The sequence below is a fragment of the Erigeron canadensis genome, chromosome 4 (genome assembly GCF_010389155.1).
Source record: "Erigeron canadensis isolate Cc75 chromosome 4, C_canadensis_v1, whole genome shotgun sequence".
Classification (NCBI taxonomy): Eukaryota; Viridiplantae; Streptophyta; class Magnoliopsida; order Asterales; family Asteraceae; genus Erigeron; species Erigeron canadensis.
In genome coordinates, this window is record NC_057764.1 from 36,648,326 (window position 1) to 36,673,660 (window position 25,335).

The following is a 25,335-nucleotide window of genomic DNA, read 5'->3' on the forward strand; positions in this document are numbered from 1 at the left end:
AATTGAATGAGTGAATAACAATTGCTACTTAGTTAAATTATGGTTGCTTGAACGATGAGTTGATTGATGATTTGCAGAATGTGTATTTTTTCAGTGTTGTTGATGAGTGATTGATAGCATGCCCTTTTCTGCTCGTTGGCTTCTTCGATTTATAGTGCTAGACGTTGAACCATATTTCTGAAATATCTGGGATCTCCCTGAACTTGCTCTCTACGTTGAAGAAATGGCACATATGACCGTTATGAGTGATTCTTCATCAAGTAAATCTGTTGTCAAGTTCGATTCTCGTGGAGGAAATGATAGACTATCCGTTATAACACGTTTTCTTTGTGTAACACGTCTTTGACTTTAGAACTGCAAATAATATCTGACACACTGGACATATATTTGTTAGTAGAATCATAGATCTTGAAGATATCAAGATACCAATGTATCAGGATAACGATGCAATGTGAGCTGAAACTCTGAACTTAGTAGGATCTAGGATCTTATAATTCTATACATTGTTACGTATTTTTTACAGAATGACTAAAGTGTTAATTTTGTTCAGGATCCTAATAGTGCAATTCTACCCCAAACACTATGGTATATACAAGACTTTATCATTATAAAATGAGGTTTTTCTAATGTCGTATATGGAAAAAAAAACCCAAAACTGACTATTGATAGTTAGCCGAGGTACAATTGTTAATTAATGTAGCTTGGTATGTCTTTTATAGGGGGGCATTTAATTAGTTGGTATGCATGTCTTACGCATTAGTTTATGGAGTTTTTTGGTGATTTGAAAATTTTAATTTGTCACTATCAATGAAATTTATTTTCCTTAAGAAGGAAAAAAATAAACTTTGTTAATACGCGTTTAAATTACTTAAAAGGTTTTACTGAGAATATGTTCTATCAATAGAGTATTATAAATTATAGATAGATTGTTACAAGATTGAATATTTAGAGGGCTAAACTCTGTATAATAACGTATTATATATGATAGATACATTGGGTATATTTGACAAAACTAGCTGGTAACTGTAGCTGGAAGCTGATAGCTGATAGCTTATAACTGTAGCTGAAAGCAGGTAGATTGAAGCTTTTAAAATATATAAGGTGTTTGGCAGTGTAGCTGAAACTTTTAATAAATTGTGTAAAATCTCAAAAATAGACAGATAAAATATACTATACACATATAAAAATTTTCAAATATATATGAAGTACATAAAAAAATTCTAATTAACTTAATTCTTACATGTATATAAAATAAAAAATTGGTATAAAACTTTCAATTGATATGTAGCTAGATAATATTCTTGTGTTGACTTCTAACCACGTATAACAACAATCTGATGAATTTTGTTATAAGGATATCAACTTAGCAAGAGAGAAAGAATTAAGCAGACGAGCTGCTTGCCCTCACAAAGGATATTAAAGTAAATTCATAAAGCAAAAGCTTCCAGCTCCTTTAAACGCTAGGAGTACTGCGTCTCATAAATAAGCTTTTTCTCTAAATTTTACAGCTCGAAGCTTTCCAATCAAACAAGGATTTTTGTTGCATAAGAGCTTTTTCTTAAAAGCTTGAAGCTCCTAAAACTTCTTACTAAACATACCAATTGTTTCTGTATCGAATATATTGCACGGGTCGTCATCGTCTCGTTGCAAACATCAAGCTCTATAACTCAGACATATATTGATACCTTACAAACACTCGATATGTTACTTTAGTGTAGCCGATGAAAATAAGTGTGTATTCGGTGGATTTGCATGTGGGAAATAGATATCAAACTCATTCATGTATCCACACCCTTTCGTATAGTTGAGTTGTCTCTTTCTTTTTTTTCTTTATCTTTTTTTAACAGTTAATAGTTAGCATTCGAGACACCATAATAACATCTAATTGGGTAGTATGCGGAGCTCGAACCACGTATCTCTTGGTATTGTTTCTTTAATTGTTGATTTACAATAGATATGTGTAATGTAGTAATTTGTACAATCATGATGACATCTAAATGTAGAATTTGACTCCTCCTTTACCCTTAATTGACTTCAATGTTGTTAGCTTGGATCCTTGGATCACAGTTGTACAGATGTAATAGGTGATTAAGACGTCTTTCTTTGCTGGCTTTTTCATCCATGGGTCTTGTTCATGTGGTGTTAATTGAGGTACTATAAATCTATAATTGTTTGGTATATTCTTTTAAAATGGCATTGGGGCTGATTTGTTGTGACATTTTTCTATATTGTGTTGTTTTTGAGGGAAATTATTTAGTTCTATTCCCTCCGTTAAATGTCTTATTTTGACTTTTTGAGTCTTTTTCTTGCATCTTTGACCGCAAATATATTTATTCGTGTTATATAACACTTGATATAACATATATGAATTGATTGAATTTTAAATGCAGTTTTCATTGATATAACTTTCATCAACTAATATATAATATAAACAAAGATATTTACGTTCAAAGTCGGAAGAAAAAAGACTTGACCATACAAAATAAGACAATTAAAATAAGACGGAGGGAGTAACATATCTGTTGTAATATATTAGTTTTGTTTGGTGCGTCGTTATGGTGGTAGCGGCGGTTTAGTAGTAACGGTGACGATTGGTGGTAATGTTGGCTGTTGGTGATGGTGGTGACAGCGATTAGCATAGTCCATTAATATAAAGGTTATTGATGTTAAATAAAATAATATAATTAATTCATAGTTTAAAATTAGATATTATAAAGTTATTTCATTAGATATTATAAGTACATCAAGTGAAGATAATAAAAATAGTGAAAATAAAGGACCTTTTAGGTATAAGGTTTTCTCTTTTTTTTCTCTTTTTTTTTGGGGTGTGTTAGAAAGCGGTAAGGGTGAATACGTGCTTTATATCTATACTGCTATAAAAAAGTTATACCTCATGTTGAAAAGTTAAGATTTTTGAAACATGCAAAATTATCATTTTACCCTTAATAAATTAATTTACACAGATTCCATTATCTTTCAAAAAAAATTCATTACACTTTTAAATCAAATATCTTTATATCAAATACCTACACCACTTGACGCATCGGCTGCCACAAACGGTCGCCGCAACCATCACCATCTGTCGATACCACCACATCACTGTCACTGTCATCGTCGCCACATTGCACGGATACCATGCTCGTCTGTCAAATACAAACCAGATACCCTTTATTAGGAAATTTTTGGAAATAGGGTACTTTAAATAGACGAAAACAAAATAGGTTACCTTTAATAGGAATTTTGATTAAATAGGTTACCTTTTTATAGATTTTCCTCTTAAAATAGCTAAACTACCTTTTTTAACATCAATTATTACTTTTTATGGAAATTTTTTAACATCACTATCACCATCACCGTTGCATTGCGGGGCATATAATTCGTATATATGGTTTATGCACGGATATGGATGACAACGGGTCGGGTATGGGCCGGGTTTAGATGATCCCAGACCCGATCAAAAATAACCGGCTTTAATTACTTACCGTCGGGTAACAGGAAAACCCACAGGTAATCGGATATCCGTTATTAGTATTATTGTTTTCAAAATCAAGATTGTTCTTAACATTTGGAATAATGCAAAAAGCTACCGAGTGACTTTGGAGCAAATATTATATGTGCATTATGATTCATGAATTACAGCAACATCTTCATCACGTCATCAACAAAGTTAAAAGGTAACTTTGTATGTAAATTTGAGAAGCTCTAAGTGTTAAACTTAATATTTTGTTGATTCAGTTGTGTACCGATAAGAATACGCTTAAGATGTAAACATACTATTATTATATAACTAATATATATACGAGTCGGGTATTCGGGTTTTCATTAAAAACCGTCCCCGGACCCGAACCCGGTATAAAATATTATAATGATCCCCATACCCGGCCCTAAACCCGCATAAAATGCCGGGTTTCAGATTTCCCCATCGGGTAGGGGTTTCTTTGCCATCCATGTGCACGAAAAGCTTACAATTTACAAATAAAGGAGTTATTAGAGACGAGTAGATATATGCTGACACCTAACATGCTTTTTGTAATTAAGAAGTTATTAAAATCGTAGAATTTTAAGACGGTCCTTTATGCATTACGAGAATACGAACAGTAGGATCCGCGCAATGCGCCGGTGAGTTGGTGGGGGTGATAAATCATAGGAGGTGATAAGTCATAGGGTGTGATAGCCAAATGCCTTAGCCATACGGGTTCCGTTCTCGGATTTAAAAATTCGTCAAAAGTATATCGAATGACATCTCTAATGAAATAACATGAAATTTTAAGAACACCCATACAATTTTTATAATTTATCGATATACGATTTTTGAGATAAAAGATTTTTAATAAATTAGAGGAATATGGAGGAGAGAAAAAAAATGAGTGATTGAGATTTAAGGGTATTAGGGGGAGAGGAGTCATGACTCCCAAATTCCCATCTCTCCCAAATTCCACCAATCAAATACCTCCAACTCAATTTTCTTTTTCAACCCTCCCTCCCAAACATTTTTAATGGCATTCATGACTTTCCCATCCCTCTCAAAAAAAAATTTTTCTTTTTCATTTAATTTAATCAAACATTAAATAAAAACTTAAACATTCATTAAAATTAAAACTAAACATTACATAAACATAAATTAAAAAGTACATAAATTTAAATTCTAAAGTTCTAAAATGAAGACAATTAAATCAAACTCGCAACTGATGGTGGCTGCATCGCTGGATCGTCAAGGAATAACAAGTCTAAAGCCGATACATGCGCCGTGAGAATCGAAGCCGATGATGCACGTTCTCGTCCATTATCTCCCGGTTTGCTTCCGGGTTATAAACTCTTGGCACTGGTGGATCCATAATATGAACCGGTGATATTGCCCGCCCGTTATCTTTGATGATCATGTTGTGTAGTATAGTACACGCAGCGACGACTTTTTTGATCTTCTCCTTTGTCCATAGCCGGAAGGGACGGTCCAAGATCTTCCATTTTCCCTTGAGAACACCAAACGCTCGCTCAACATCCTTTCTTGCAGCCTCTTGTAGTCTTTTTAAATTTCTTTTCATCTTGTTCCACTGGATGAGGATAAGTTTTAACAAACGCAACCCACCTAGGATAGATTCCATCGGTAAGGTAGTAACCGCGCTTGTAATCATGTCCATTTACGCTAAATGAACTGTCTGGGGCGGATCCATTACGCTCGTTTTGAAACAACAGCGACTGCTGCAAAACATTGACATCGTTGTTCGATCCAGCAGGACCGAAAAACGAATTCCAAATCCACAAGTCATAGGAAGCAACACATTCAATCATAATAGTAGGTACCTTGTGATCATCCCTCGTGTATTGCCCTTTTAAGTGTCTAGGGCACATCCTCCATTCGATGTGTGTACAATCAAGACTACCAAGCATTCCTGGAATGTGGTGTCTTTCTTCATGAGCTTGTGTGATGAGAGCAACGTCATGAGATGTCGGCCTACGTAAGAACTCCTTTTGATATAAATTGACGACCGCATAACAAAAGTACTCCATGCTCTCGCGTCCTGTTTTTGCAGCCATACATAAATACTCGTCATATGCGTCTGAAGGTTCATCCGTAGACAGTTGCTTGATCGCCGATATACACTTTTGAAGAACGGTGCAACTTTTTTTACCCCGTGCGTTGTACCCCTCTTGAAAGTAACTAAAGTTTGCTTCAATATCACCAACAATCTTCAAAAACAACCTCTTGCTCATGCGAAAACGATGACGAAGAAATGGTTCGTCAAACTTTGAGTCTTCAACGAAGTAGTCACGCATTAGTATCGCGTGAGCTTCTTCTCGGTCTCGATCGATATACCTCCGAGTGTCGGAAGAGGTGCCGGTATCTTCAAGCTCGGCGTACACTTTATTAAAAAACTGAAAAATACTCCCCGTAGACGAATCGTCTAACTCCGGTGGAACACAAAATGAAGAAGATGAAGAAGAGGAATCCATTTTTTAGTAATGTGGAGTTTTTTTGGATGAAAGTGTGAAGATATGTTTTTGTTTGGTGATTTTTTGGGTTAAAAATGAAGTGTATATATAAATAAAGAGGTAAGAAAATTTTTATTTTTTTTAATGGGTGTTCAACGGTCAAAAAGTGGGCTGGACCCCACCATGCACGCTCCCCCCAACGGCCATATTCTCTTCAACCCGCAACGGGCTTTAATCCCGCCAGCCATCATGTCGTCCTCATGCCAAGCTATTGGCGCCGGTGTTCCCTCGATGGCATGGCCATGCCATTTGGATGCCGCTTGCCACTCCTCTCCCCTTATAGGTATATTAAATAGAGATGTTTAAATCAATGAATAAAAAAAATAAGAGAGTGTAAATAGATTATAGATAACTGTTCTATTGGTAGTTCTAATTTCTAAACGGATTTACAGATTGTAAACATGTTAGAAGGGCATATCAAAAGCCGACTAGTTTATGAACCATGTTAGTTTATGAACCATGTTAGTAGTATAGTCTCGGTTTACGACGCAACTCTTTCACCCAACCGAAGTTAGTATATCATGTACCATACTATGTATTCACCCTAAACATACAGTCTCGTTCTTTTATATATTTAATAATTTACAGGTTGTTTTAAAGTAAATGGAGCCTTTTTATAATCTGTTGATCCAATTATATTTTACAACATATTTTTTCAGCCAAGCGAATGAACTATTAGTCATTTAGTCTGATAACTAGATTTTAGACTCGTGTCCAATACTGGACACGAGGCTTACGACATTATTAAAAATAGATATTAATACATGTAACTCATAAAAGCTTATAAGTTCAAAGTTAAAAATATATGTAGATTTTATGTGTTTAATTCAAATGTCAAAAATGTTAAGATAATAGAAAGAAAACCAATGTAAAAAAATAATATTGGAAGCATATACCCTCATTCGGCAGTTGAAAGACTTTTTTATAGACGAAATTTATTGTAATGTCTTTTCTCTTCTCATCTTTGTCACATATTAACACTTTAGAGCCCCTTCTCGACTTAACTCGAGATACTGCGATGTACAATTATTCTTGTGTGAAAGCTGGACTTTGTAGTTAGAAACTAATTTTAATAACATTGTAAAATAATTATTTTAGTTATTTGTTTTTTATTAATTAAATAAAATTGTGTAAAAAACTAAATGGTGACATCATCGAGTGTCAATTTGATGAAATCGAGCGATATAATTGGTTAATAAGTCATAAATTCAACTGTCTCTATTAATATTAAAATATTACAATTAGTCAAATTACTATTAAGATCTTGATATATTTACATTAAACTTAATTTATTATTAATTATATATATATATATATATATATATATATATATATATGATAGAACATATTATTGGATATATATTAGTTATTATTTTATTGGATAAATATTAGATATTATTCTATCGGATATATATTAGATATTATTATTTATTTATTATATCGAAATTATTGGTAAAAAGTGTACATTTGTGATGAAAAACAAAAAAAGTATAAATTAAAGTCAAAATTGAAAACAAAAGTCAACATTAAGAAATCGAAAGCTATAATTGGTCGATAAGTTATTAGAGCAACCGTGTTTTAGTATAATAAAAGATGTAGGTGACTTTTCTTCTTTAAAGATTTTGTCTTTATATCCGGACATTATCGTCTAATTACTAATTCAGATTTAAAAATATAACCAGCTATCTACAACTAGCATTTTCCGTTTAAAATATACTCCGTAATTGTTTTGGAATAGTTAGCCAAACAATACATATCTCTTTTTGATTATGACTCATTACACGGATATGAAAGTAATAGTAACAAATTGGTTTTATAAGATATTAAAGTTTTTTTTGACAATTTGATGATATGGTCGGCTAATATAATCAACACCTACTCCATTTTGAAGTGAATAATGTTAAATACTTCTAGTTGAGATAGTGACCCTCGACAAGTTACAATTCAAAAATTGAATAAAAGTGACCAGCAATGAGAAAGATGGGGAATCTTGTATCACAAGCGTTTTTATTACGGTGACGGAAAAAACATTTCAAACAACAGTTTATATTATTTAGTTTATTTTTAAAACAGAAAATCTATTTTGAATAATTTTTACTACCTAAGATTTTTAGTTTAAAAAAAAAAAAAAAAAAGATTTTTACATAAAACTTTTTTTTTTTTTTTTGTAAAGTTAGTTTCGATTCAGACGTGCTTAAACAATTTTAACCAGCAATATGCTGGACCTCCAACCCTATCTTCATGGAAAATACCTTAAAGATGAGAAACCCAAGATTCAAACGCGATACCTTGAGAAAAACTCACCTTCGGGACTCACATAGTGGATTTAGAATATACCCCTTACCAACCCACCTAATTTAAAAAAAAGAAAAAAAAACAAAGATTTATACATAACATGTATAGGTTCAGTTCGAATAAATAAGTATCGAGGAAAAGCAAATGAAAAAAAAAAATTTTTTAACTGAACATCGATGTGCTTCTTGAAAATGTTCTTACATCAATACCAGATCTAAAAAACAAAATTTTATTCATAATTATTCATTTTAATATTTATTTTTATCAAGTAGTATTATCTATACTATATTATAAAGCAGATCTCCCTGTTTACATTTTAAGTTTCAACATTTAATTTCCCAAAATGCTCATATTTCAATTCTATATTTACCTAACACTCTTTCTCTCTCCTTAAATCTTAACCAATCATTTGTTTTCCCTCTCCTCCATAAATCATTTATTCCTCCAATTCATTCAAAATCTTTTATCTCAAAAACCGTACATCTATAAATTATAAAAATTATATGGGTGTTCTTAAAATTTCATGCTCTTTCATTAGAGATGTCATTCGATATACTTTCGACGAATTTTTAAATATGAGGGCGGAGCCCGTACGGCTAAGGCATTTGGCTATCACACTCTATGACCTAACACCCCATCATCTCACCGCCGCAACGCGCGGGTACTTGCTCTCGTCGTTCTTAAATCCAATTATAAATCTAAAAATATAGTATTTGTTTTTGAGTTATTTTTTCTATATTCATAGTGCTATACTGCTATGATTAAATTTGGTTTTTCTTAATAAACTAGCATGGTACCTACACATTGAGGCGGTGTTTGTGGCGGCGATAGTGTAATGGTGGAGGACGACTGTTAGTGATAGAAGCGGCGTCGAGTCATGTAGATAATTGATGTAAAAAAATAAATGTTGTAAAAGGTTAATAAAGATATTTTAAAAGATAAAAGACTGATAATTTAATATAATCATTAAGGATATTTTAGAAATTTTTCCATGTAATTTTTAACAAAAAACTATTATTTTATAAAAAAAAGTTTAAGTTTTATTTTTAATTTATCATAATTTAACTTTTTCCTTCCCAAGGTTTATTTTGTGGTTTTGTTAGGTATTTACTTGTTATAAGACGTAAGACATCTAATGTGTGGGTAAAATATTTTATCATTATTGTCTTTGTCTCCGTATAAAATATGTCGGTGTTTTTTTTTAGCCTTAAAAATATTTAAATTACCATTAAACTTGAAAAAAAAATTAACTTAGAATAGTAGATCGACCCAATATATCCATATTTTATTTTTGAATCTCTATTTATCAAACTAGCCCTCTTTTCTTTATTTCATAATAATTTAAATATTTTCATTTATATTATATTATAAAAAATAACATTTTATTTTTAAAAGTGTTGAAAGTTATGTAATATTTTTACTTAGCAACTTTTAAAATATTTTCATTTACATTACTCCCTTAACATTAATGATAAAATATACTATCAATCCTTAATTTTTTCAAAATATCTTCATTAAGTCTTTACATCAACTACTTTTACATCAATAATCTACACCACTCGACGTCTCATCTACCACCAACAATCACTCCCACCACCATATTGTCGCTGTCACGACCACCGTAACATTGCGCGTGTAACATGCTCATTTTACATCCATTAATTACATTGACTCATTTTACATCAATTAATTATTTACAAAATGTATCCCTCAACTCTCATATTAATTACACATTAACTCATTTTACATCAGTTAATTATATATTAACAACCACGTCACCACAATTACCGGTGCTATCACCGTCGTCACCCGTTATCACTCTGCTACCGTCGCCTGTCACTATCATTAAAGGGATGGTATTGTGTGGATATCCATTTAGAATGTCTCTTTTAGAGAGACGTGGAAAGATTTTGCCAAGTTGGCATTCATAAACTAAATATCTCTGTCATAAAGGTAAAAACTTGACAAGTGGCAATTGTGTACAGTGTTGTAAGCCATGGTTCCTGGTGCTGTCGACCCACACCTATCAATTATAGACACGTCCATCATACATAGACCCCAACCTTTTAACACCTGTGGTCCAAGACTCAATGAAATCCTATACATCATAAATCCTAGGACCACGGTATTGGGAGCGGTATGGAGCTAGGCATGGATTGCCGTTTAGACATGAAAGAAAGAGAGATATTTAATGATTTAAAGAGGGATAGGAGAGAATGGATATGAGGCATGGAGAGACATGGTTGTTATTGGTTATGCCTTGTTAGTCATGACTTAGGTATGAAATAATGTAGAGATGTGTTATTTGTGAATTGCTAGTCATAGCTGCTAGGCATGAGCATGAACTCATCATCCTAAAATAAAACACACGAAGTTTAAGATATGAGAGTAATGATATATGTATTTTAAAATGACTCTAGTTACGAAAGGTTTTCAAAATGTTTCAAATTTATGCTCTGTAGAAATGAGTAATTAATTAGAAGCGTTTGAAATTACGTTCCCAAAGACAATTTTTCAACGCATACACACATTTTCTTTTCAAACATTGTTCCTTATTATTATTATTATTATTATTATTATTATTATTATTATTATTATTATATTATTATTATTATTATTATTATTATTATTATTATATTTAAGTCATAGAGGGTGATAATCAAATGTCTTAGCAGTACGGGTTCCGTCCTCGGATTTAAAAATTCGTCGAAAGTATATCGAATGAAAGAATATGAAATTTTAAGTACACCCATATAACTTTTATAATGGATCGATGTACGGTTTTTGAAATAAAAGATTTTTAATGAATTAGAGAAATAAAATGATTTATGAATGAAAGAAAAAAAAAATGAGTGCGGTTGAAATTTGAGAAGAAAAAAAATAAATGATTAGATTTAAGAGTATTATAGGTATATTAGGTGATGATATTCAAACTAATGGATAAAAGCGAGAAGTAATTTGGGTAGATCGGGTTTTTATTTTGATAAAATGAGAGAGAGTAAATGTTTTATAAGATAGTATAAAAGTATAGAAAAACACGTGAATAAAAACAATCTTTTCAAAATATCGAAGGTTCTATATAAGAAAATAAAATAGCAAGGACATCGATCGGTTATAGGAGATTTAGGAAAAGCCCAATTGCTAAACCATTTTTCTTTTTGTAAAAATGGACATGTATGAAGGATCGAAGGTTGTAATGGTTGGTTGGGTGGTTTAGAGTGAGAGAACAAGTATTCTAGATTGACTCGTCGAGAAATATTTTTGTTTTTATTACATGTTAGTTGATAAAAATTATATCAATAAAAATTATATTTTAAACTCAATCAATTCATATATGCTATATCAAGTGTTATATAAGACAAACAAAAATATTTACGGTCAAAGTTGAAAGAAAAAAAATTTAAAAAGTCAAACTAAGACACTTAATATGGAACGAAGAGTATTACTCGTATTTATTTTAGAGTGTTAAACGTCTTAATAAAAAAATTATGACTTAATCAAAAATACTTAATGTATTAAGTCATCAAAAGTTTATATTTTTTTACTTAATAAACAAAACCAACTACAATGACTTAATTCATACCTACATTATTTATTCATTCAGTTATTTTATAAATCCAATCATTTAGTGGTTAAAAATAAAACATAACATAAAATCCAGAAAACTCTTAGGCTTGTTTATTTTTTTAATCATTAAGTGACTGAATGGAAAAAGTGACTGTATGAAAACATAATGTCTGTATGGATTAAGTCAACATAATTATTTTTTTACTTATTAAATCAATAACAAACATATTTAATTAACTTCAAGATTAAGTCATGACTTTTTAATTAAGATATTATCAAACAATACCTTAATAACTTTATCATTAAAACACGCATAATCATGTAATGCTTGAATGCGAATTTTAGTTTTTATAAAATTTTCCTTTAAAAAAAAACATGGTCAAAGATTTTTAAGCTTAGTTAAATTAAATATAAAAAGAATGTGCACAATTGTATGTCACAAGTACGATTCTCACTTAAAATCTTTTTCACTTTTTTCAAAAGTGTAATACCGAATGACTTGATTAACATCCCCTCAAGGTGTTAATGTTTTAGACGAAATAAATTCTTCTAGGAGGAGAACGTTTCTTATAGGAATAGAAAACACGTCTTCGTCACTCAATTCAAAAGATCCACAGGAATGATATTTGTCCCTGAAATCTTTTGTGTTTTTGATGAAGATCCCATGATTATATATCAATTTATAGTCTATCAATCTAATCAATAAAATATAAAATATCCCGTTACACGTTTTTGAAAAAACATTTTATATGGCGGTAAGGAAAAAAGAACCCACAAAGATATGGTATACAGTCATCGTGTGCACAAGAGAAATTTGACTTTCAATTGAATGCTGAAAAGTTCATCATCAATCCGATCGATGCTAGATACACTACAACAAATATGTTATACCTTAATACTCATTTCTTCATACATTTTAAAAATGTTTAAAAAATTGTAAATTTGTTCACACTTATAAATGTGTGAAAAAAACTCACATTTAAAAGTGTGAAGAAAGTTAAAAGATCAAAAAAATTTCTCAATTATATATGTAGAAACAAAAAGTTCACATTTTCAAGTGTGTAAAAATATATAATTGTTAATACTTAAAAGTGTGGAAGTAACTTGTGACACCAAATTTCCCCACACAAGAGGAAGTGCGAGGAATTTGAGTGTAACAAATTAGCTCTCACACTTTTAAGTGTGAAAATGTTTGAAATTTTTTTACACTTTTAAGTGTGAACATTTTACTTATACATTTATACTTGTGAAAAAAGTATGTCTTTATTAATTTTTTCACATTTCTAAGTGTGAAATTTTTTTAAACAATTTAAAATGTGAACAAATTAACATAATTTTTCACATTTTTTAAAAATGCGAGAAAATAATTGTGAGCAATTAACACTTTTGTTGTAGTGATATGTTCTGTTTCAATTTTTTCTAACAAAAAAAGAATCCCCCTACGTTATCACGTTTCTCAAACCTAAAAGCAATTGATTTAAAATTTACTACTTCCGTCCCATTTCTTAGTTTGACATCTTAGGTTTTTATTTTTTAATTTTTTATCATAAACATTTATATTTTTGTGTTATCTTTTTTTGTGTGTTTTGTGTTATTTAGTAATTGATTAAAGTTATATGAATGAAATGTAGGTTTAAGATATAATTCATTCATATTACTTATATCAAGTTTTTTTTTAAAACGCAAATAAAAAAAAATAATAAGTCTTTAACTTGTTGATATTTGTTTAACATGATAAGTTGTTACTTTTTTGGTGTAGTATTTAATCAAATGTCAGTTCGGTATTAAAAGTTTTAGTATATTAAAAGTTTAGATGATTTTTTATATATAAATTAGTTTTACTTACATGCATATGATAAAATAGCTATTATATACTATCCTATAAAAGAAACGGACTTTTCCTTAAACTTTTATGAACCTGAAATGTCTAATTTTATTCTTTATCTTAATATATCTTTATTTTTATTTTATACGCTGTAACTAAAATGCCCTTACAAAATTTTCAAACTTTATTAGAATTCTATTTGTTTGTCAAAAATTTTTTTGTTATTGTCAAAAACTATCATACAAATAAAAGTTCTGATTAAGTATTTGATTTGAAATTAACATTGTCAAAACACCTTGTACGTTGTCTATTTTTGTCGCTGCAACGCGGATGGATCCATCTAGTTGATTACAACATATAGGCATTAGCATTTTCCTTAATTGAATGATTAGGCTTTCAAAATATTTCAACTTAGCAATTTAGCATGTTCCAAAGTCATATCACCAGACACCAATTAACTTCCACAAAAAAGTAGCACCTTTTAGGCTTTAAGCCTTCTTCCCATTTTCATCATTATTTGTCTTGTGATGACCATTTAATTCACCAGATATTTATGTTCACCTTATCCAATATCACCATCTCATAAACAATTACTCGTACAATACTTGCTACATTTTATTTTTTTAATTCTGTCTTTCATAGATTCCACAATCAAGACTTCATGAAACAAATTTCTATACAATCTACATGTAAGTTATATTTTCTCTTATGTATCTTTACATAACGGAAAAGATATATAGACATTGAATTATTTTGCATTCACAAACAAATACACTTTAGGCGTTACTTATTACCTGGTAGGTGTATCATTTAGAATATTTAGTGTAATAAGTTTGTTGTTCGGAAAAATATGTATGTGTAATACTATATTAATTAACTAGATTTTAGACCCGTGTTCAACACGAGATTTACGATATTATGAATATCAGATTTTCATACATTTAAGTCATAAAAGCTTATAATTTTAAAGATATACGGTACCAAGTGTTATACTTTGCAAGTTGTAGCACAATAATCATAGGTTCGTCACTGTCATTATTAGCTGAGACATATTGATGAAATTGTTTGCCGTAGTCATTCCACAAAGCACATGCTATAATATTATTATGAAAGATAATTAAAAATTAAAATATAAACTTAAAAAAAAAAGAAAAAAAAGATAATTAAAAATTAAATTTTATTCAATACGTACAACTAAAAAAAGAAAAAAAAAAAGGATTATACAGTACTGATGTTCAAAGATTGGTTGGGTTACATAGTCGATATGGACTTGGAGATAGACGACGTGAAAGTGATCCCTTTATGGTTGACTACGATGCCGTTACAGTAGGAGTAAGTATATATTGCAAACTTACAATCATATTAATTAATTTGGTAGATAAAATTAGTCTATATATATGCTTGCTTATATAGCGACCCTACACTAACACGACAGTATAGAATAACTCAAAGTATCGTTAGACTTTTATGCCACCAAAACAAAGACTATAAAACGAGGGAATTTTCTATGTGCCTGGAAACGTAAAGTTCATTCTATAAGCAAAAGTTGGGCAAAAATCTGTTGGAGGAATCGGCCAATGTATATTAATTAGACCTTTTAATGATCTCTTTAATTATCTTGCATAAAAAAAATATATATACACATACAAAATTAAACTATAAATTTATATATATACTAAAAACCAACTGGTTTTTTACAAGTTTCTATGCACATGATACAACTACACATACATGCAACTTTGAACTCTTTACCTTTTAACCCCTTAAAGATTTATCTTTTACATTTAAGCCCATCACCTTTTACTACTTTACATTTTAACTCCCTAAAGTTTTCTCTTTACTTTTTAACCCCCAAAGTTTTTTCCTTTTACAGTTTAGCCCATCAACTTTTACGTCTTTACCTTTTAACCCCCTAAAGTTTTTATCTTTTACATTTTAGCCTATCAATAAAATACTTTATTGTTACAATGTCAAATAAATGTTTGTTGGTGACTTTATCAAATTTGTACCAAAACATTGTCATCTGAAAAGATAATCTACTTGAGTCTCGCCTCAAGTTTTGTAATATAATCTGCGGCAATGTGTTTAAGCTTAATGAATCATTGTCCACGATGTTACTATAAAAGCTCCACGACAACGCGCGGGTGTTTATTTCTAGTAAGTTTCTAAAGTTAACTTAGCAAAACGTTTTGGATGAACGGATTGATAATATATTTTTCGAAAACATCAAGTCATATCAAAATTCTGAAATTGTGTTACGTACGCAGTATTAAATTTACACCATCCCTCGACCTTGTTGCTCACTTCGAAACAAGACCCAAACTAGGAGCTTTTGCTGGCTATAACTCTACCCAATGATTCGGCAAGACATAACCCCTTTGACTCCTGGTATATCCAACGAATTTTTTTTTTTAACGACATTTGAATTTTATTATATATAGAAACTAGATTAAACCCATGTGTTGCATGATAAATAATTGTAGTTGTAAAACTCCGGTTAAGATAGATAATGCATCTTTTAAATTTGAAATATAAGACTATAATATTTTAACAAAAGTATATTCAATTTAAACCACTAATATGAGGAGATTAATAGACAACTAATTCAAAAAAAAATAATTAAGAATCCAATATAATAAAAGTATTTAATACAATATAACATGATTTTTTTATACTTCTTTTATGATTAACTAATGCAAATTACACCAAGTTCATAAAGATGTTTCATTGAGTATACTTACAGCAAAATAGAGATATAGTACTTACTCCTCTAATAACAAATAATACTATAACTACCAATTACTTTTTATTTACGTTCTTCAACCCTATATAATATACGGGTTAAATCTAATTTATACTAAATAATGATACCGATAATAGTAGTTTTTAATATTAAAAAAGTTAAATGAATAAAATTATATATGATCAACTCTTTATAAAAAAAAGACTAGATTAAACCCGCACGTTGTGCGGGACTAACTGATAACATAAGTAAAAAATACAATTACATATAGTTACATTATTATTCATAATATTAAAATATGTTCGATTACGACAGATTCAAACAACAAAGCTATAGTTTATGAATATATGATATACGTCAAATATGTTTATTTTTTTTGAACGACAAATATAATACACTACTAAATTACACCATTGTCAAGGATTGAACCTTGGTCTATACTCCAAGAGGCAAAAGTCTCTACCATCTCACCTAAATGGTAATAACTACGTCAAATGTGTAATATACCTACATCAACAAACAGATTACAAACAAAACTATACAAACTTAGGTGTCACCAAGAGAGAAACATAAAAAAGAAAAAAAGAATTAATTTAATTGGTGCATCTCATATGACAAGTGAGTTTGTATATTTTGTTTGTAATTTCTTTGTCAATTTTGAATTTCACATTTATAAATCATAAAAAATTGTATATCTTTGTGAAAAAGAAATCCATCCATTAAGTTTTAAGAGATATACATGAAATAAAATTAAAATTAAATTAGGAAAACAATGTTTAGCCAATTTTGAATATATATACTTACTGTAACTTTAATATAATATAATTATTATAAACATAAACAAAAAATCTAGAAGAAATTCATCCATGACTTTAGCCAATATACATGAATATAACATAAGAAATCTATGCATCCATTCCATTAAGATATACTTTGCTTCCATTAAGATATACTTTGCCGTCTTATTTTACTTTTAACTTTTTATTATTATTATTTAATTAATGATGATGATTAGGCTAAACTATAATTTTCAAATTGTGCTTTAATGATGATTAGGCTAAAGTGTAATTTTTTTAAAGTATCCTTAATTAGGAATTTAATGTAAGTATGACACTTAGGAAAAAATTATACATGACATGATTTCATAATTGCCACATAATTAAAAACTTATCCTCTCTTAGTTATATAGAGAGATAGTGTATATGCCTAGTCTATGTATCCATCTAAACAATGAGTACACATCAAAAAAAATAAAAAAAATTACGAATGAATAAAAAATATATGATCAAATCTTTATAAAAAGATAATGTATCTATCTAAATCATGAATACACATTATAAAAAGTAACGCACATATTAAATTTATATATTTATGTACATTTATATTTTATATTTATTTAAGTTTGCCAACTAAGAGTTCCTAATTTTTTTTATTACTAGTTAAAGATGATTAGGTTAAAGTGTTATTTTTTAATGTATGCTTAAAATTAGGAATTCAATTTCATTATGACAACTAAGAAAAAATCTTACATGACATGATTTCATAATTGCTACATAATAAAAAACCTATCCTCTCTTAGTTATATAAAGAGATATAAATGTTAGAAAGATACCATACCAGCCGATACAATACGATCCAAAACATAAGACATAAATAAAAACATTTAATTAGTTTAACGAGCATGAAATCTGTATTTATCAACTTGTATTGGGAATTAACCTTAAATCCCTTGGTTTCAACTAAAATCACCAACAATGTAGCGGATTGTACATAAAATGAAACTCAATTAATCCATTGATAAAAATTAAATAACAATGTTGAAACGTTTTTAGATATAATACTTTGTTATATATCCACATTTAGGGATGACAATGAGACGGGTACTGTCGGGGATCTCAATCTCCATCTCCGTACCCGGTTTTCACTTGTAATCCCCAATCTTGTTTCCATTCCTGTCGGGAAATTAAGTTACATCCTCATACCCGTCCCTATCAGGTACCGGGGAATAGGAGATCCACTTCGGGTATCGGGTATACCTTTTTTGAATGAGCATAAATTTAACGTAGTATAAGATAAGTAGGAGAACGTGCATTTCAAAACTTTTCTATATATAAACTAATATGTATGTTAAGTAAATGATTAATAAAGTAGAACACATTGAAAGTATTAAACAAAAACTCTAAACTTAAAATTTCTCTAATATGTAGACAAAAACATAAAATGATACTAATAAATATATATAGTGTTTTCGGGTTCGGGTATAGACTTCGGGGATTTACAGTTTCCCATTCTCATCGAGGAATAAAATTACATCTCCATATCCATCTCCATCCCCATTCTCGGTCAACTCGGGGATTTCCCGATCAAATAGGGTGCGAGTATCGGATTTCCCCTCGGGTACGTGTATTTTTGCCATCTATATCCGTATCTAAAACTATTATTATTTTTTTTATTTATTATATTCTCTTATTTTATATTATTTGAAAGAGAAATTTGTGACATTTTAGTTTTTATTTGTCAAATGCAAAAATAATTCTTTGTAATAGCTACTTGAAATATCCAACATATTGGCCCACAACGGATATGTACCCGTGACATAACACATTAGTAATTCGATACGTAAAAAGATAAGGTGGCTAAATTGCGCGCATTGATGACTAAATGATTGATATCAAGCAATCCATCATTATCATAACAGTCGTATCATAAAACCGGCGACTAATAATTTTTACATGAATGATAGTGGAATGTGTTAAAATATAGTTTTTGACAATAAGTTTCGCTGTCAGATTATATGCACTAGCTATTATTTAGTGCAAAAGTGCAAATATACGATGATTGTTATTGTTATAATTAGTAAAGTCGCGAATAATGGTTGTTAATGCCTTAATGGGCAGGTTTAATCATCAAATTATATTAACCATGCAAGTTGATCGATTTACTTTACATTGATTAATAATAATTATTCCAAATATGTATAAAGTTAAAGTTGATGGATCCTTAAGACATAGATATCACAGATTTAACATAATATAGATTATATAGAGTATCATATATATAGATCACTAATTAAGGGTACATATGCGGTATTCGAAAATTGTTCTTTTTCCATACGAGACAAGTATTTTGATCACATTGTTTTTGATGCTTTAATAGGTATGTATATAGAAATTGTAAAAAAAAAACATTAGATGGGAGGGTTTGGTTGTTAAATTCTATTTTGATTTTGTAAGTTTGTTGGCAACTCGTCTTGAATTGTCATTATAATTTGGAATAAAATTTTGCTGTTATGAAGTTCACAAATAATTAAAAATACCATTACGTGTACACATCATAAAAAAAAATAATCGATAAAATTTTTAAAAACCCGTTGAACTAGAAAAAACAAAAAATCGATCGGATGAACACATTGACAATTCAACTATAAAATTGGTTAACCAAAAACCTCAAAATGGCTGGCACAAACCAGTTCTTATAATATAGGTAAAAGTTATTTTTCTCATTTTATAATGATATTATCTAACAATGGTGGTGAACGTGTCAAATGATATATGTAATTAATGTAAAGGAAGTAGTTGAGATGATTTAGAAGATGGGATATAGAAGTATAGATAGATATAGAGAGGTTGGTTATTGTAAAACATGTATTAAAGTAAAATAAATAAGACAAAATTTTGACCTTAGATAGTGATAAAATTGATGCACGAGATTCACGAAACAAAAGTATTATAATGATGTACGATGATTTTCAGTGAAGAGAAATCTATTGTTTTATTTGTTTACATTAATACTTAGTTTATTTTACCTTAAACCTATAGATATAGGAGTATAAATATAGAAGTATAGATAATATCTTTTTTTTGAAAGACAATAACGAATAAATGGCTAACACCTCCACGCGAATGTGCCCATGCCGGTTCGTCTCTTTGCAATGCCCTAAAGGGTTTGCTCCTCATGTGTTAGATGAATATAGCATTGATAAGCCCCCCTCACCACATTTGCATGTGGCAGGATTCGAACCTAAGACCCTTCCAGGAGAAAACCACTTTATGGAAAACTCCCTGAACACTAGGCTAACACCCCAATTGCAGTATAGATAATATCTTAACTAGTAGAAGTATAAATATAGAAGTATAGCTTAATAAAAGTAATTAATTATTCCTAATAAGTAATTTCTAATTGTAAATACAATTATAAAGTTTTTGAAAATCTGTATTATAATTAAAAAAATGTATTTCAAGAAACAAAAAAAAGTCATTTTCGTCGCATATGTTAATGAAAGTCGCGAGTCAAATCAGAAATCCATTGTAAAATCCAATTTTGTGATACGAATCGCACATCACAGTCGCTATAAAAGATGGTGAACAATTATGGATATTGTCATTTACATTTTTATGTTGACATTTGAGGTACATTTACACTTAAAAGTCTTAAATTATTATCATCATTAATAATATATGTGGATAATCAAATATTTTTTATGTTATTGTTATTTCACCATAAAGTGAGTATTATAATGTTCATTACATATTCTCATAAAAATTATATAAATAGAATTATCGTATGACTCGTGTGTTTGTTTTGAAGAGTCAAATCATCATTTGATAAATAATATATAGAGGAATTTATTTTAATTAGTCTCCTAAGTTGACATGTTTTAAAGTTATTGTATTTTTGTCGGAAAAATTATAGTTTTGATCCTCACAATTGGTATTGTTTTCACTTTATAATCTGCTATCAAACTTCGTCTAGTTTTGGTTGTTAACCCCGACACCCCGCCTGATACAAACACATGAAGATATAGTTGTTGTGCAGCATTAGGGTGGAAAGTGATAAATGAACTACAATTGAGAAACGAAAAGTGAAATAAACGTATTAAATTTTGTATACACCCTTCTTCATTGGTGATTATTGCTTGCATGTTGTAATAGTAGAAAAAGAAACAAAACAAAAACAAAAATATAAAAATGTATATCAACATATCTGTTCATAGTTCATTTGAATATTTGATTTCTTTCTTAACATGTGTACATATATAAATCAGGGATGAGTTATTTTAATAACTTATATAAAAAATAAATAAATTCAAGAGCCATTCTGGACTATACATTCTTTCTCTCTCTTTAATTAAATAATAAAATTCATCTAAATAATTCAAAATGCTTTATCTCACAAACCGTAAATCGTTAGACGAAACAAAAAGCATGGGTAGTCTTAAAATTTCGTCTTCTTTCACTATAGACAATTCGATATACTTGTGATGACTTTTTAATATTCGTTTTCTTTTTGGTACTTACACATAACTTACACATGTGTAGGTTCAACAAAAATTAAGATTCGGAGCGGGCTTCTCCCTTAAGGATATTCATAAACCAAAGCTGGTGGGGGTGATAGGACATTGAGTGTGATAGGTCATAGAGGGTGATAGGTCATAGGGGGTGACCGGTGTTGGGTGATCTACCTAACGGGCTCCGCCCTTATCCGCTATGGCTCCGCCATGGACTGACGGGCTCTGCCCTTGGCTACCATGGCTCCGCCATGGGATGACGAGCTCCGCCCTTAACCTTCATTGTTGTGTAAATATGTTAATTTACTAATTTACATGTGAAAACAATGATCCTACACATGTGTAGGTACACAAGTACAAGAGGAAAAAAACGAAAATTAAAAAGTCGTTAAAAGTATATTGAATTGGATCTCTAATGAAAGAGGACGAAATTTTAAGACTACCCATGCTTTTTGTTTCGTATAACGATTTACGGTTTGTGAGATAAAACATTTTGAATGATTTGGGTTGATTTTCTTATTTAATTGAAGAGAGAAAAAGAAAGAAAAAATGTGTGATCCAGAATGGTTCTTGGGTTTCTTTTTTATTTGTGGGTTCTTAAATAACCCTTCTTTATATAAATCAATCTTCATTTTTGTTACCACACAATGAAATGAGCCCTTTTTTTAAGTCCCTTTACGTTGGTTACACCATCTCCGACCTCCACTACTGTAGATCCGCCATCTTCGTTAGCAAAAGAAGTTTTGCATGAGTGGCTCTCAAACAAGAGGACAGGGAAGGACGCACCTCTGATGTACAGTTATCATGTCCACGGTAAACGCCAGATAGCCAAGTGCGAAACTTGTATTCTGTTTTTTCTTTTTGAATTCCCATAAACCTAAACCTAATTAATCATGCTAATGGATGACCTCAAGATTGGAAATCATCCTTGCGACGTTAGAATGTGGCAACATTGTCACATTGATGTTATTATTATAAAGAGGGATAACCTCATGATGTTATTTGCGACGTTAAAAAGTCACAGGTATGAGTACTATCTTAGATATTTTCGAGTGTGACTACATGTATTTAATATTCATCTACGGTAGGTTTGAGTGAGTTATCCCTTCCAAATCTCCTCTGAGTGATAGGAGTTTCTCGTTATTAGGTTTAAATTGGGTATTCATTTCCTGAGAAGCTATCTGGCACAGACTCGGTTAAGACAACATATGCTAAACCTTCCAATATTCTCGAGTAATTCATAGTTTTCAAAAAACAAAAATATAAAATAAAACTAAACTCATAAATAAAAATTTACACACAATATTATGTTGTCTGGAGGAGTCGATCACCCTTTAAACCCCTTACTAGCTTGGTCTCTGCTTTCACCCAACACTCAAAACAACACTCAAAAGGTGTTTAGCTAAAGGTTTAAGAGGGTAAAATATTAACTCCAGCTAAAGTTAAGTGTTTTTACCAATTTGATAAGAAGTTAAAGTAGTTAAAACAATGATGGTTTTAAAATTAGGTGACTAAGTCATTCAAGATAAAAGTTAAATGGTTAAAACGAAGATTAATATCATTACAAAAAAATTAAATGGTTAAAATGATTATTATATCAAAGTTAAATAATTAAAATGTGATTCTTTGAAACAAAATTTACGGTAAAAAACTAGCCAAACCATACTATATCAGTATATTGCATATCTAAATATCAGTATATTGCATATCCAAATAACACGAATGATGATTCCTTAAAAGATGAATGCAAATCTTTAATTGATGCACATGATGCCACGTGTGAACAATATGGGGGGATTCGAATACAACAACAACAAGAAGAAAAAGACTCAATCCCTGCACGGGGTATGGGGGAGGTGAGCTGTAGACAGTCTTACCTCTACCCAGAGGTAGAGAGACTGCTTCCATAAGGACCTCCGGCCATCACAATGTAAATGTCGGCAAGAGATGGGTGTTTAGATAGCATACCTGTCAGTCGAGAAGATCATAAGAGAAAATACCTGTCTGTTGAGTCCGGCTACCTTACCAAAAATGTGTCCTGCCCATGGCTTAGCACAAGTTTGATAATACATATACAATAGGAACCATAATGCACATATTAAACAACATAAAATGTAGGAAAACTCATAACCAAGACAAGATATATACATAAAACATAACTCCTAGTCCTAAGGCCTCCTAACTAACCTACTCCTAGTCCTCTCACATAAATCTCCAAACCACTAAACTAAACCTAGACACCTAGTCCTCGATCATGTCCTCCGACAGACAAAGCAGTTTTCGGGGGCATCAAACACTAGAGTAACCTCCCCCCTCGATTTTGGCCTATTGAGACTCAATGCCAAAAACACTACAAAGGTCACAGAGAACCAAAGTCTAAGATAAAAGTCTATATAAAGTCTACAAAAACCTATTCCCATATGCCTTTCACTCATTGGTCCACGCCCCCAGGTAGAAAGCTTTTATGGCGCGTTCGGAACTTCGTCTTTCTATCTCCGTCGGCCTCCCTCTTATCATGTCGGATCCGAGCCCTCTGTAGTTTCGAGTTACATTCGTTAAGCCCATTACTCTTGACCAACCATCACTAACAAGACAGTATGGGAAAATGTGTCTATCTTAGTCACACAAAAACCTACCCTAACCTAATCCTCTACTTTAATCCTAGTTCTCCATGCAGTCCTATCCAACGCTAAGTCCTTCCGCAAGCCAAGCTCTTTTAGGTCATTTGCTATTCGCTCCTCCCATCTCATCTTAGGCCTTCCCCTTCTTCGTATGCCGTCAACGTGAATAGCTTCCACTCTCCTTAGTGGTGTTGTTTGGTCTCTTCTCCTAACATGGCCAAATCATCTCAAACGTCATTCTCTTAGCTTGTTAATGATGGTCCATACTTCTAGTTCGGCTCTAAAAACTCCTGTGGGGATCCTGTCTAACAGGGTCTTCCTGCACGTCCACCTTAGCATCCTCATCTCTGCCACCTCCACCCGGGATGCGTGGGTTTTCTTCATCGGCCAGCATTCCGAACCGTATAATATAGCCGGTCTAATAGCCACTTTGTAGAACTTGCCTTTCAGTTTTAGCGGGATCCTCTATAAATGGTTATATACATGAATAAAAAATAAACATGAGACGAAGGTCTTGTTGTTTTCAAGAATTGGGACCAGCCAGGTTATGGACCATGGTTGGTTGGTAGGCGTAACTGGTTTCATAACCATATCATCAATGTTTATCATTGCCAACTCCATGAGTAGTCGATGGGAGGGGCACAGGGTAGGTTTGCAACTCTGTCTCGCATCAGTCTGATCTGCTGCTTTAAACATTCTATCTAATATCAATATACGGTCAACTTTTTTACAAGTTGGCTTCTGATATTATAGAACTTTTTCATCAATCAATTATTATCATTAAATGCTTATATTGTGTCAAATCAAATTGAATGTCACACGGAGATAGTTTTATTATTCAATCCCTGGTAATCGATGTGACCATCAACCAAAAAGTAATTAAGTTATAGGTTTGAGTGGTAAGGCTAAGGCATCTCCCGGCTCCCAACAGCCAAATTCTCACCCAACTTATCGCGCATTCAAGAGTACGCCATTGGTATGCCCACGTTTTGAGCCAAATTTTGTA

The 25,335-nt window shown here is 30.9% G+C and overlaps 1 protein-coding gene across 1 annotated transcript; it reads right to left on the reverse strand.

Moving 5' to 3' along the window:
* Positions 1 to 3,026: 3,026 nt before the first annotated feature.
* On the reverse strand, positions 3,027 to 5,952 carry LOC122597511. The gene is made up of 3 exons (XM_043770101.1): positions 5,087 to 5,952; positions 3,483 to 3,594; positions 3,027 to 3,143 (listed from the first exon to the last, which is right to left on the reverse strand). Exons 1-3 carry the CDS (start codon positions 5,950 to 5,952, stop codon positions 3,027 to 3,029), a joined length of 1,095 nt encoding a protein of 364 aa, XP_043626036.1.
* Between the last annotated feature and the right edge of the window lie 19,383 nt (positions 5,953 to 25,335).

Coding starts and splice junctions, on each gene's coding strand:
- LOC122597511 (XM_043770101.1), bottom strand. CDS start 5,952: ATGGATTCCTCTTCTTCATCTTCTTCATTTTGTGTTCCACCGGAGTTA. Junction 3,595..5,086: donor ACCGATGGAATCTATCCTAG/GTGGGTTGCGTT, acceptor TTTGCTCCAAAG/TCACTCGGTAGCTTTTTGCA. Junction 3,144..3,482: donor GGTTTTCCTGTTACCCGACG/GTAAGTAATTAA, acceptor TGTATTTGACAG/ACGAGCATGGTATCCGTGCA.